The sequence below is a fragment of the Gymnoscopelus microlampas genome (assembly GCF_963454915.1).
Source record: "Gymnoscopelus microlampas genome assembly, chromosome: 7".
NCBI classification, from domain to species: Eukaryota; Metazoa; Chordata; class Actinopteri; order Myctophiformes; family Myctophidae; genus Gymnoscopelus; species Gymnoscopelus microlampas.
In genome coordinates, this window is record NC_139944.1 from 36,751,651 (window position 1) to 36,766,602 (window position 14,952).

Sequence of the window (14,952 nt, forward strand, 5' to 3'; positions counted from 1 at the left end):
TTGTGCATATGGACAATCAAAAATATGCTTGGAAATATATTTTGACGTGGTGTCATAATTAAACTTAATGTTGGTTTGGCACACTGACTATCAAGAAAATAAGACTAGTATACTTTTTTAGGTTTTGCTTGTGAGGTTATGCTTGCGGGTTTGAGTATAAACTCAAAGTAACCCTAATGAAATCCTAATGAAATTTTAACGATGGACCCGAACCCTAATGGATGCTGTTAAATTGGTTCAGAGATCTGATTGTTTCCAACATATTCCGACTGGACCTGAAACCTAATTGGCCCCATAACATTTTTTCCGAGATCCGTTTTTTTCCGAGATATTACAGAGCCGACCGACCCCGACTGTTTGGTATATGGATCTGACAAACTAGTTTCCCCTGCAGCAGATAAGTGGCAGATATACGCCCAAGGATAGATAACGTCATGTAGTGCTCAGCTACACACACACAAGTCCATGTATGGTGACATCACTTGCTTTACCACCCACTGTTTTACTGCGTGGCCCTGTAGGAGGCTAGCCGTTCATATAAGAGTGTCTTTGCGTAGTTGTCCAGAAGTAATCTCACAAACCACTGGGCACTTGCATTGTTTCCTCTGCCATCGGTGTGTGAATGCATGAATGTAATGCACATTATAAAGCGCTTTGGGTAAAGGCGCTAAATAAATGCAGCATTTACAATTGATATTGTAAATTGATGGTCTGCTGCTGATAGTGGTGGCGGTATCCAAGGAGAGGTGAGGCGGCTGTGGCAGGTGACTGATCTCTAGGTATCTGAGTGGCGCTTTTCACCTACCTTCACCTCAGTGTCTCCCGTCCACCCCCGCAGGGGCCATCGATCCCCACTCTAGAGTGAAGGGCGGACGTGGAAAATATCTAACTACTGCTCCCCTGCCTCCCATCCTCAACAAGAGGCAACAAATGTGTGCAACATCAACAATGGCTGCATGGGACTGTTTACAGTCCAAATTCTATAGTATTAGTATATCAAAGTAGTTATAATTTTAATAATTGATCGTCAAAATTATACTAATTCATTTTGATCTCACAGACATATTTTGGTGAAAGTCATCCAAAGCTAGAGATTCTGCAATGCGGTTGTATGCCTCTGTCAACAAGTTGCAGTTTACATGGATGGAAGTCTTTTTATAAATAATTGAATAAAAGTATATATTTTTGGCTAAATGTAAGCAATCAATCACTATATTAGTCCTGCATAGCCAGACGTTTGGCGATCTCTGCCTACCAATACATCTGTTTGACATTTAAATTCAATGTAAGGGCTAAAACTGTGTGGAAACATTTCTGAGTAAAAAAAAGAATCACACTTCCAATTGGCCGTTTGAGCCAAATTTGGAGAAATTGCCTCTAGGCATTCCTGAGATATCACATTCACAAGAACGGGAGGTATGGCTGGACAGACAGATGTACGGATGGATGTATGGATGTATGGATGTATGGATGGACAGCCCAAAAACATAATGGCTGTTGCCAGCAGAGGCATAAAATGGTTCATTAACTGCAACTGGAAAATGCCTCTAGTACAGTTGCAGTAATCCATGGGCCAAGTCAGAGAGCTTTAGGGTTTATATAAGAAACAAAAAAAGGCCAGATTGGCGAGCGTCCACTTACGCATCAAAGCGAAGGTTTTGCTTCTCTTCAAAGAAGAAATCCAGAACAAACTTCCTCACAAAGTCAGGGTTCAACGTGTTGTCAATCACCTCTGTCCGACCAAACTGTAGGAGAGAGAGGCAAAGACAAAAAGAGACTTCAGCAGAACATTTCACAGATTAGCTCCTTATGATATTTCTGAAGCATACTGCACAGTACAACATTAACAACATGTAAAGTAATATGAACGCATTGAACAACCTGGCGTCTCTATTTTGGGCATGTCAAAACATTGTTAGAACAAATATTTTTCAGGTTTTACTACATTTTCAAAAAGACAAAATAGATGTGATGTGACGTGTTGTGAGCTTATAGATCGGCTATATCCGCAATTTTCTTAAAAAGGTCTTAAGTGTAGACTACAATGTTTAGAAAAATGCATCATAGGCCAACACAGAGACCACCATGACACACTTGTGAATCTCCAATGAATTCACACGTACAATAACACCTCCTCTTTGGCCCCACAGCCAGCAACCCCGTCGCCCTGTTCGGCAGGTGGCAGAGATGAACTATCGATCTGTCTAAGACCTTTTAGCTCACTCCTCGCTTATGTCGATCACAATCCATAAGGCAGATTTATAGACAGCTATCATAAAGGCCTGAGATTCTGCTCTTTACAAGCTATTAACCGATTAAAACCGGGAAAGCATCTGTGTACATTTTTGTGTTGGCTATTCATAAAGAGCAGATATACAAGCTCACACAAGGCAGCGCTGCGACCTTGTACATCTGCTATTTTTGAACATTTTTTTAAATATTGAAAAAAACACTGGTTTAGAAGGCATTTGTAGAATTGGCCTCACTCAGGTCTTAATGGGTTAATCTCCTTTGTGGGATTCGGGTCCCAACTGGGGTTAGTAGCTCCTAAGGCCGGGTTTATGCTTAGTTGCGTGCCAGTGTCACACACCTAAAACAGCCCATCTACAACCTCACTGTTGTGCTGCAACACGTTGTGAGCTTGTAGATTGGCTATTTGTGCAACTAACCATAATGTAATTCTGCTACCCAATGGATTCCTGATTGATGGAAGAGCAGAGGTTTAGGAACATCAGAGATGGAAAAGGGTATTGTCCAAAGATGGACATTTTGGCAAGCTGTCATAATACCATCATTATTATTACTGTTAGCACCGCGAGGGTGCCAGCATGTATAAACAGACATTGTTTTCCTTATTACTGACAGCGTAATACTGACATTGTTTGCACAGGGAAACGGAGAAGGTGAGTGGTTGTTAGCCAGAGAGAAAATGACAACACAAGTTTAACAGGTTTGATGGACAGTAAAACCCCCGCACTATTGTTTTGAATATTTATAATTAATTTGGGGTATCATGTCAGTCAAGTCAACTTCCTGAAGTGTCAAGGTTGTGTAAACACCACTTGCTGTGTCATTTAGGGCCCGCACCGTGCCTCTGAAAAACAAATAACTAAATACAAATAGTAATTGGCTCTGGTGACATGTACTCCTCAGCCTCTTCTCTCCATGTTAACTAGCTTAAGTTGACAGAAAGTTCATTCTAAAATTGTAAAACTCACTTCATAATGTAATGTCACTCTCTCCCTTTCTTTTTCCCGCTCATTATTTTTCCTTTCTCACTCTCTCTCTCGCACGCACGCAAGCACGCACGCACACGTGCGTGCGCGACCGCACACGAGATGACAGCTGTCGGCAGACATATATAACCACAGACTATGCATTTATTTCACGAAATACTGACTCAAAAGACGTGCGGTTACTGTATGTGTCACGGTTTGAGTCCGGGCAGATTGTAGGACCCAAGTGCAGGAGAGACAGAGGCAGAATAGATTAGATTAAAATGTAATAACTCAAAAGACAGGGATACAAAGTAAGTGCTGAACTCAAGACAGGATCACACATAACAGTTTAACAATGAACTAGGAACCTACCACTGGGAACAGGGAGGTATAAATACACAAGGACTAACTAGACACAGGTGAACACAACCGACAATCAACACTGGGATAGGCTGAGGGACTAAGTGGACACAGGAGGAGAACATGACTAATCAACAAGGAGGTGAGACAAGACAGGTAACAGTAACTAGGCACAACAGGAAACAATGCTACAAAATAAGGTACAGAACATCAGCAGGGCAACAACAACAGAGTAACAGAACAACAAGACTACATACAGAACAGAACAAAGGCCTAATAAGTCCAAGACCTTATAAGGGCAGGAAGGTCTAAATAATAAAGTCAGAGTGCGCGGCCAGAGGAAAGGACCGTGACAGGCCTACAGAACAGGCCTAAAGTGTCCACGACCATAAAAGGGCAATGGCGGTCTAAATAATAACATTAAAGTCCACGGCCCGAGGAGCGGACCGTGACAGTATGTGTTGTTTTTTATACTAGATCTATTCATTTAGGGCAACTGATATATATCTGTCGTTGTTGACATTTTAAGTAATGTCAGTAATGTTTCGGCCCTTATTCTCATAAAGAAATAAAATAAAGTGTGTGTGTGTGTGTGCGTGTGTGCGTGCGTGCGTGCGTGCGTGCGTGCGTGCGTGCCCGATCAGACGGTGTTATGAAAATCTGTCATTGTACCTTGTACACAGAACGTTGTGACGGCATGATGGGGCAACGTTCCCGCCTTGAACAGGCTGTGTAAAAGGGTCAAAACACACACACCAAACACAGGGAGGAAGAGCTGTGGAGAGCAGTAGCGTAAGGGAGCTGCTATGGACAGGAATTAAAGGCCTCCTCCTATAGCGGCACTGCTGACATGGTGCCAAAACACACACAGCAATGGCAGCAGTAACCCAGGCCATTCATACAGGAGAGGGCCTTTCTTCTCACATCTCTAGTGGGCCTGAAAGATAAAACTAGCCTAAGGGAAGAGAGGTGAAAGCCAGCATTGGATTTATTGTCAGCACCTCCCTGTCAACACTTGCAATGGATAACTTGACATGCATTGATGGACGGGATGGCAGGTGCCAATGTATCCATGTGTGTATGTCCTATGGCTGTCAACAAATAATCAAAATTCGGCACCCTGAAAGATTTATGCTGCAGGGTCCTACCACTCCGGGATATTTTGAAACAACACATAGAGAGAAACAAAAACACATTTATGTGGCATGTTATTGTGAAAAATAAACTATTCAAAGATTATATAAAAAATAACTTTTACTTAATTGAAAAAGTTACAATATGACTTTTAAGGGCCCGTGTCCACCGATACCTTTTTACCTTTATAGGTTTTTTACCTACAGTATGTTTTGAATTGTTTGCAATGGGAGCGCTGTGCTTTTGGAAACCCAATCAGCATGACATGGCACTGGGCTTTTATTTTGGGCTCGCGCGTTCATGCGTGGCATTTTTATCTTGCTTGCTTAGAGCTTAAATATTTCAACTTCAGCTGGAAAAAAACAACAGGCCAGAAGGACCATACCAATGTTTTGGCATTCATAGCTTATTGATTATGACTCCCTGTACACTTGTCATTACTGCCGACCATTTTAAAAGCATAGGCTACCATGATTTGTTTGGACTTTGAGGAAGCCAATGTTTTCCATTCATATCAGTGCGTAATTCATTTGCAGAGAGAGACTTGAACTCGCTTGAGATAGGTAATCTAACACACAATATTCTTCCAAGTTTCTAAGTCAAGTTTCTATTAAAATTGTAGTTTCACATGCAAAAGCCTAGCTGAAAATAGTCCTGGTCAAAAGACTGATTTACATAATGCAATTCAAATGTCATGCAAATGTTTAGCCAATGTTGACTCAATTATTCAGATTCAGTTCTGTAACATTTTAATGACCTTGTGGAATATGTAAATGGTCTATGTTTGTGTTGGATACATGGCTGAAGCTGTGATTAGACAATAACATGGCTAGCCTAGCACAGTCTTTTGAACATTAGGAGATAATGCATTAGTTACTTAATGCATTAGGGAGACATGCACTGCTAGCTTGGCTCAATTGTACAGTGGGAATGCTTTCATGAAGTGCAAGCACAGAAGGTGAAGAGGCAGGCTTGTGCCCTTTCTTATACTCGTACAAACTATTCAAAAGGACGGGCGTCTGGAGGATACTTGAGCTGCAAGGAACAGGGAGCTTCAACGTGATCTTATCTGACATGTTTCTCATTTGTCTTTAGTAGAACAGATCAGTGCTACTCTGGGGACTTTTTACTACAGTACCTGTTGGAATTATTATTTCTTTGGTTGTTGTTTTTTTCAGATCCAAACAACACGCGGTGGACTGTCATTCAGAATCCCACTGTTAACAAGACATTGTTTGGACAGCCCCTCCACGAGAGATAATTTTCATCCACTCAGTGCTTTCAAACCACAGGGCTTTCGTGTCCCAGTGTGTCCTATTACAGGCTCTGTGCAGGGTGCTGTATGTAAAATAGAATGCACCTGTGCGTGTGTGCGTGCGTGACTGTGTGAGTCTGTATGCGTGTGCGTGTGTGCGTGTGCGTGCGTGTGTGCATACGTGTGCGCCACCCAGCAGGATCCCTGCATGAGCAGGGAAAAGCCAGGCAATCAGGGCCACTTCTCTCATCAGCTGCTTCAGTAATGAGTTGCACACACATTGGATAGGTGGGGGGAGGGGCTCAGGTGGGACAGGGGTCGGCAGACAGACCAGGGATGAGGTAGCGTAAAATTAACAAAAATGGTTGACGAATGTCACTTCACTTGCAGTGGGGAAGTATCATTACCATGATTATTTCTGAAAAAGTCGCTGGAAGTAGGTTAGCATGATTGCATTTTGCATTGAAGCTTTGACACACACACACACACACACACACACACACACACACACACACACACACACACACACACACACACACACACGCGCACGCACACAGGTATAGACCCCCATATTGAAAGAGTTCATATTTTAGACACTTGCTCCTTTGTTTAATTAACTGATGAATGAAAATGTTTATCTCACCCACTTAGATTTCCTATAGTTTGAATTTGGCTGAGCCAATAATAATTATCTTCCCCATTAGTGTGAGAATTTCATTTCTGCTAATTGCGTCAAGAATCTCCCAATGTCCTCACACAGTCGCACAGCCCACTTGCACAGACTGGCAACAAAACAACAGTAGGAGGGAAGATAGTGTTTACCCCTCGCTAAGAGATAAACACACACACACAAGGGTGCGCGCAACCCAAGCAGAAGCGAAGCTTTATCATAAAGAGCCATAAAAATAGATATGCAGCAAAACCAAATGTCTCTGTTCTGCTTTGATTGACAGCAGAGTAAACTTCCATGTGACATGTAGAATACCTTTGAGTATGAAGACTCTGAAGAATAAAAATGTTTCAGATGTTGCAAAATATTATCTTCCGGAACCATGCAGCGAGTGGCATTATGTGATATTTTCAAAATGATAACATGTAATTCCTTCACTGTGATGAATACTTATCGCACACAAGTTATTTTAAATATGTTTAAATGTGCTTTCCTATCAATATGGGGGTATATACCTGTAAATAATGTTTTTCCCAAAACGTTTTTGACACTTAAAGTTGAAGTGTGATTGTGGCCACCCTTATTCGAACATCTACTGCTCAGATTAAAGAGATACAGTAGTTCACCCCCTAAATTACTTTTTTTCTATCATTAGTCACCCCATGTTTTTGTCGCATACTAAGCCAATAATTTGATGACCGGCAGCGGTTTCGGTAGGAGACACAAAGAGTCTCTTTTGTGTCTCCTACCGGAACCGCTGCCTAACGGTCTGCTGGTCATCAAATTATTGGCTTAGGAATGCGACAAAAACAAAAAAATATGGGGTGACTTATCAATAGAAAAAACAACAAAACATAAATCACGCTTAAAACATAAATCTGTATCGTTTGTTGGGGATCCCACTCAGGGGGGAAAAAAACATCACACCAATAAAGTACTGGCACAAACATCTCTCCCTCTTCTCCATCTTTCTCTGATCCGTCTCTATTTGTCCCCTTCCCCTTTGAGTTTATCTGCCTGGTTCTTTAGTGACTCTCTCTCTCTCCCTCTCTCTCCCTCTCTCTATCTATCTGTCGCTGTCCTTCTCTCTCTCACTCACTCACTCACTCACTCACTCACTCACTCACTCTCACACACACACTAATTTTAAGCCCCCCAGAATGTGTATGTGTGCACTGTGCAGGACTAGCAAATTCTTTGCTAAAACAAATGTGTATTTGTCTACATGTCGGCCTATGTGTATACATATGTATGTACAGTATGTGTATGTACCTATATTTGTATGTCTATCTTTGTTCAGTAGGGAAGATATGGGCACTACACACAGTGTAGTACAGATTACAGATTACTTTTTTTTTCTCTCTTCATTCACATCTTTCAAAACCACTGTTATAGCCCTGAACTGCATTAAAAAGTCACATGTGCCACTTACCATCAGTCCATTGCAAAGATTGCACTGACGTGCTGCAGGGGCAGTGATCCGTACTAGTCTATGGGGCATCAACCACTACTTAAGTGTGTGAGTACATGTATTCTAGAATCTAGAAGGTTATGTTGTAGGCACAGTCTCCCTGAGGGACTGATTGAGGCTTGTGTGAAACCTTACAGAGGTGACATGTGATTACTAAATTGCAGTGAGGGACAGCAAGAGTACATCGGTTGATGGGTTGGGTGGCAGGAAGAAACAGATACAGTATGAGGAAAGGGAAGAAGGGCAAAAGAGGGATGGAAGTAAAGAGAGTGGGGTAATGTAATAGTTGGTCAAAATGAAAATAAAAAACTCTCTAATCTACTAAGATGTATATACAACATATAACACTAGTGGGGATACTAATATCAATACTGTACTAATATTACCTACACTGCACTACAGCACTGAAGACTACAGTACATCAAAGAGCTCTTTAGGGTAAGAATGTCCATGTCCATGTCCATTATCTACATTAACCCTGATGTCCCTATTTTGGCATGTCATTTGGCAGAAATGTTCCCTATGGAATGTATGGAATACATGTGCTAATAAAAACGTATTTGAAATACTGTTTTGATGCTCATATTAACCTTAGGAGTTGCTTTGCTTTGTAGTTAGCACATGCATTCCATACATTCCATAGGGCTGGACTACACATGCGCATGTTTTTAATTAAACATTTTAGTTATAGAGGGCAATTATAATATATCAAGGCATATTCCTAAAGCATACAAATGTATGGGGCAAATAAACCTGATTCTGGGTTATTGTCATCAGTGGCTTCCAAAGCATCACCACTCACCTCTCTCCACTCCTTGGTTCCAATGCCTTGCACATACAACACCACCACTGGGAGAGAGAGAGAGAGAGAGAGAGAGAGAGAGAGAGAGAGAGAGAGAGAGAGAGAGAGAGAGAGAGAGAGACGGTGGGAGGGAAGAAAGTGGAAAGGAATATCATGAGTTGGGGTCTTGGGAAATGTGTTAGTAAACACAGCAGTAACAAATGATCAATAAATATGTGCAAATATGAAAGAATAGAGCTTTTTATTTTATTTTAAGAAAAGCATTTAAAACCGTTCCTGCCAATCGCGCATGAAGTCGTTCTATTAAATAGGGCACTTGTCCGCCAAACCGCATAAAGTCGTTCTATTAAAAAAATTAGGCACGCTGTTTTAGGCACCGTAACACAGCTCTGGGATGATCCATCGTCAATGAGAGAAGAAGTCCTCTTACCCCTTCCCTCCCTCCGTTTTTTTGGAATACAATGTCGCCTCCACAGCGTTTCAAAATTCATCGGATGAAGGTAATTACGCTGGCAAGGGGATAACAAACGATGTTTAATACCTTGGCGGGTGATGTGTTAAAATGTAGGCATGTAGCTGATACTTGTCTGAATTGACTGACTATTAAAAGTTAATATTTAACTTTTTGGCATTAAGCAGAATCAAGCCGTGTTAGCGAAGAGGTTTTAAACAAAGGATACAGATAATGACAGATACTTCAGGTCTGGACAGCGCCCTGTGAACTGTTTATTGAGCCATTTCAGCACTGGACAGCACCAGCATTAGGACAGCAACTTCTCAATGTTTCTCAACAGTTACGCAACTTTTGCTAACACCTCTTTGGTTTCATGTTCCTGCACCCTCTACCCTGCATCCATCCATCATTCCCACACCACTGTCCCTATCACTTTCTCTACCTGTGGGCTAATGGCTTCTTCTAAGTTTTTGGGACAAGGCAATTAATTCCCCTCCAACTTGGAGGCTCCAAGATAACAGGAGTTTCTGATTAGCTATTAAAAGTTTCACTTCAGGTCATTTAGTTTTATGCTCTTTGATTAGCCTACTCATGGATTTGTTATTTTTATTGTCTTTGCTCCGTCTTGAGGATGAATGTTTGCTATAGTCTAGGTCTCTCAGGGCTGTGGGGCTACACCAAATCAAAGGGCCCCTCTCAACATTAATCGCACAATATCGGGTGTGTTCGCTCGCCCGGCGAATGCACGTGTGTGGCCTGTGCCACCGTGAGCACAATTGGCGCACCACAGCTGACACCGCCTTTGTTTTTGTTTTTATTTCACAAGTTAACTTCAGTCTCTGCCATAACTCTACAGTGAAGGAGGTTACTTTGTGGTTCAGTCATAGGTAAATGGTAAATGGTGCATTTATATAGCGCTTTTATCCAAAAAGCTTTACATAGATTGTGCATTACATTCACCCATTGACACACACATACCGATGGCGGAGGAAACCATGCAAGGCACCAACCTGCTCATCAGGAGAAATTAGGGGTTCAGCGTCTTGCCAGTTTCCACTTCACTCTACCCGGCCACTCTACCCCTGAACCACTGCTACAAGCAGTAGACTACAACAGTCTGGTCGCACAACAGCACAGAGAGCAACCCAGAATCACACAGTATTATATTAGTTATTATTTTTATAGCGCCAACTACATTTTATGGAGAATACATCTCAGGTCCAGACAGAAATAAATTGCAAATGCATTGGAATTAATTTCTATCTGGACCCGAGTCATATTCTCCCCAAAGGTTAGTGTCTCCGTATCAGAATTCAATAGGTCGAATCGGAGTGGCTTTGGAGGAAGATAATCACCTAATCTGTTTCACTTACTGTAGTAGTGCCACTATGTGTGTGCTATGTTCTGTGTAGATGAGAGACACTATTACAAAGCACTTTATAATAGTCTATAGTCACCTCTCCTGTTTGTAAGATGAATGCTATCTTGGGGGATATTGAGTATCTACTTTACTCTTCTTTGCTATTTTCTCTCTGCAGTTTTTTTCTCTTTCTTCCCAACCTCCCTGTTCCCATTTTCCTCCTCCTCGCTCATGCTTCTTTTCAAAGTGTCTACCTCCTCCTACTGAGTCTGTGCTCAAAGCTAAAGCATTTTACTCTTCATGCTCTGATGTCCATCATATCTTCAACCTTTCTCTTTCTTTCTACTTATTCCCTTGTGGTATCCCTGCACTTGTTTCCTATCTCATCTTTGTCTCATGTTGGGAGCCTCTCCAACAATCCACCTCTTCTCATTTCTCCTCATTTCTCCTCATCTCTCCTCACCTCTCCACATCTCTCCTCTCCTCTTTGCCCACATCTCCTTTCCTCCAACACCCTGGCACTGTGCACCACTTCAAAGCAGACTGAAATGAATTAAGTCAGGCAGTGTTTTCAAAGCCAATCAGCACGGTGGTGCTGTCACCATGGGACTGGGGACCAAACAGCCATAACCATTCAACCTCCATTGGGTCTTGCGCATCCCAGCGCATTATGCTCTCTCCTTCAAAGGAAAAAGGAGTACGAGAGTACGTATGTGGAGTTTTAAAATAGTGTCAAACTAAATGAATTAATCAAAAAATGAAAGGAGATGACGGACGGACGGACGGACGGACGGACGGACGGACGGACGGACGGACGGACGGACGGACGGACGGACGGACGGACGGACAGACGGACGGACAGACAGACAGACAGACAGACAGACAGACAGACAGACAGACAGACAGACAGACAGACAGACAGACAGACAGACAGACAGACAGACAGACAGACAGACAGAGGGAGGGAGGGAGGGGCATATGGCTTTCATGGGATGGGATGACGAACTGGCGGAAGTGTTTATGAGTGTCCGGGCTGTTAAAAGGTGTGTGTATATGTACAGTATGTATGTCAGTATGTCTATGTGTGTCTGCAGTTGTTGCTAATGTGTGTTACATGTACATGTACATGTACAACCAAATACACAAGCATCCGCAGGGAGCACAAACCCATCCATTATGTATGCGTCAGATGCACTGGAGGCTGGTGTTTCAACAGCATCTAAAAACATGGACACTGTGCGTTACCATGAAAACTTTGTTCATGTAGCACATAATCATACATTTAGAATGCAATGTTATGTACCTAACATAAAGTGAAAACGCACAGATGAAAAGTAGATTATGATAAAAGAATAAAATAGAAAAATAAAACAGAGACATAGCGAATAAAGACACATAGAATTAATCAAATTGAGGAAGAAACAACAAACAAGAAAACAAGCTACAGTATGTTGTCAAAAGGATAACTGAGTGACAGAGGGCCCCCCCCCCCCCCCAGTCAGCACAACCAACGCTCCCATTCAAAGTAACTTAACAGAGAGATGATGGCACAGTTAACTGGAGCGTACATCATAGTCAGAGGGACATCACATCACAATGGTGGAGACTATGAAACCTAAACATCTAAAGACGTATTTTAACACTGAAATACTGCTGTTCGGTGGTTACATTTTGCAGGGTATTCTCTGGGAAGGAGGGCATAGTAAGCATCAAGATATCCCTCGGGATGCTGTCAAAGGAGGTGTATGTAATAGAACCCGTCGTTTTCTCTGCTCTGGTGTTCATTCCTCTGAGGGAATGAACAGAGCCAACAGTTGTAAAGAATGAGGGCACTGGAACATCCATTTGAAAATAAGAAATAACTTATGAGAGCTAAACTGCCTGTCCCACTTTCCACCACTCTGAAATGGTGAAAGGTATGTACATGGTGACTGAGAAAAACAATTTCTCAGCGCCATATTTTTGTGAACTTCCCCTATTATAAAACCACTCAGGACTCAAGTGTTGAGCTCATTAGAAACATGTCTCGCCTGAAACTGAGAACCTTCCCTGACAGCCCTGAATGCACAATGGCACAGGCAATTTTAGTGTTTACAGTCAAATAGTGTCTCCCCGGAAGATTTTGGTATTAGTCAAGAGATGTCAAGATGTTTTACTTTTTAATGCATTCCTGCCATTTTAACTGTGCAACATATTTTTGTTTTATTTTTCCATCAAGTAATCAGAAGACTGAAAGAATGAAATGGCTGCCTTCAAGAACAGAGGCTGGTGATGCACACAGATTCTGCAGCTGAAGCTGCTCGCTATTTCCCTTGTATTTTTTATAGAAAGCACTTTGTGCTCTAGTCTGCACTGGAAAAGTCGTACATAAATAAAATGGGCACAGCACAGACACTAGTACAACCACATCGAACTTCTATATACCCTTTCTGTGAGAACAGTTCACATCTTGTTATGCCCAGTTAGAAATGAGTGCATCAGAGATTAATTGCATGGTCCCTTGCTGCAATCCAAATATCTAATGGGCTGTCAATCTCTTAATCAATAACAGAATATTAAGATTTATTGACAGGGACATTAAATTCACTCGTGTATTACCATAGATCAGTCGATCTAAACGTGGGGTCTGAGGACCTCCAGGGGTCCTTGGGGGGGCTCCAGGGGGTCCGCGGCAAAATTAGTTAATATAGAATCAATATCAGTTTAACCACCCTATACATCGGCTATTTGAAAATAGCCAATCTACAATCTCACAACGCGTCATTGTGAGCTCGTAGATCAGCTATTTAAAAAGAAAAAAAACTTGAAAAAAATGTAAATGATTTTGTACGTTTTATTGTTTTACATTTTAACGCAAATCTTGTATGGGAGTCCCTGGCACAAAATATTTTCAGATGGGGGTCCGTGGCCAAAATATACATTCATTTGGGGGTCCTTGACTGAAAAAGTTTGAGAACCACTGCCATAGATCTATCCGTGATGAATTCCCTGCTTCATTTAGGAGTGACTCTCAATACTGGATGACATCACCTCTATGTGTTGACTCTGTCCTCAGTGGTTTGATGCCGGGATCAGAGGGACCAACCGGGGACATGAAAGGCATGATGGAGCCCCAGGACCACGGAGGGTGGCTGGGTGGAAGGCGTTTGAAGTTCAGGATCCCTCATCCTGGCCATCAAGAAAAGTCTCAAGATCCTAATCCATGGGACCCCTGGCCTCTGTGTTTGTGTGTGTGTGTGTGTGTGTGTGTGTGTGTGTGTGTGTGTGTGGGGGGGGGGGGGGTTCCCTATTCCTTATTATGTATTATCCTTTAAATATTCTTTCAGATCATCTTTGTGTGTGTGTGTGTGTGTGTGTGTGTGTGTGTGTGTGTGTGTGTGTGTGTGTGTGTGTGTGTGTGTGTGTGTGTGTGTGCGTGCGTGCGAGCGTGCGTGCGTGCGTGCATGTGTGTGCGCAGGCATACGCATGTGCATACCATTTCAGATAAGCATGACCAGAGACACACACAACCCCCGCATTTCCTGTAAGCATCTTAAAGCACAGATCATTTAGGAACCAAAATTAACCAATGGAAAAAGATGACACTAATCCTAAAGAGGATGTGTCTGAGAGACCACGTCTGTATTTCAAGAAGCAGGATTAGCAGTCAGATAACGATCAAAAGGAGGCCACAAATAACTACTGATATGCTGTTCATGAATAAGGATGAGCGATATACACACACAGCATATCGTCCCTGTCAGGCGAAATCCTTGTATGTCCAAAACCGTTACTTTAGTTTTCAGGAAATGGAAACAAGAATGTGTGTTCCAAATGAATCCAATGTAGTTATTCTATAGACCAGGGGTCTTCAACAGGGGGTCCGGGACCCCTAGGGGGTCCTCAGAGTTGCTACAGGGGGTCCGCCAAATCTCTCTGTGATAGGATCATTGTTTTTTACATTAACCACTTGAACCCTAGCATCCCTATTCTAAGGACAACTTGAGGGCAAAGAGGGGAATAAAGAGCAGACCAAGTACAGAGTGAAAGTTTACTAAGTATTGACGGTTTAAGTCGTTAAAATGTCTGAAAATACACATTAACATGAATCCAACAGCTATGAAAAACTTTAATCTGCAACACAATTTTATGTAATATATAGTGGGGGTCCCTGCTTCATCTCTCGCTTTGGATAAAAGCGTCTGCTAAATGACTGTAATGTAATCTCTCTCTCAGTTAGGGGGTCCTT

General features: G+C 42.2%; 1 protein-coding gene across 1 annotated transcript in view; it reads right to left on the reverse strand.

Moving 5' to 3' along the window:
• LOC311048542 (copine-9-like) overlaps positions 1-14,952 on the reverse strand; it is a gene marked incomplete at both ends in the record, with an annotated part of 130,705 nt that overhangs the window by 99,494 nt on the left and 16,259 nt on the right. The window contains 2 exons of the mRNA XM_084061801.1: positions 1,642-1,745; positions 8,911-8,957. Coding sequence (XP_083917927.1) covers positions 1,642-1,745; positions 8,911-8,957 — 151 coding nt within the window. The remainder of the gene's footprint in view (positions 1-1,641; positions 1,746-8,910; positions 8,958-14,952) is intronic.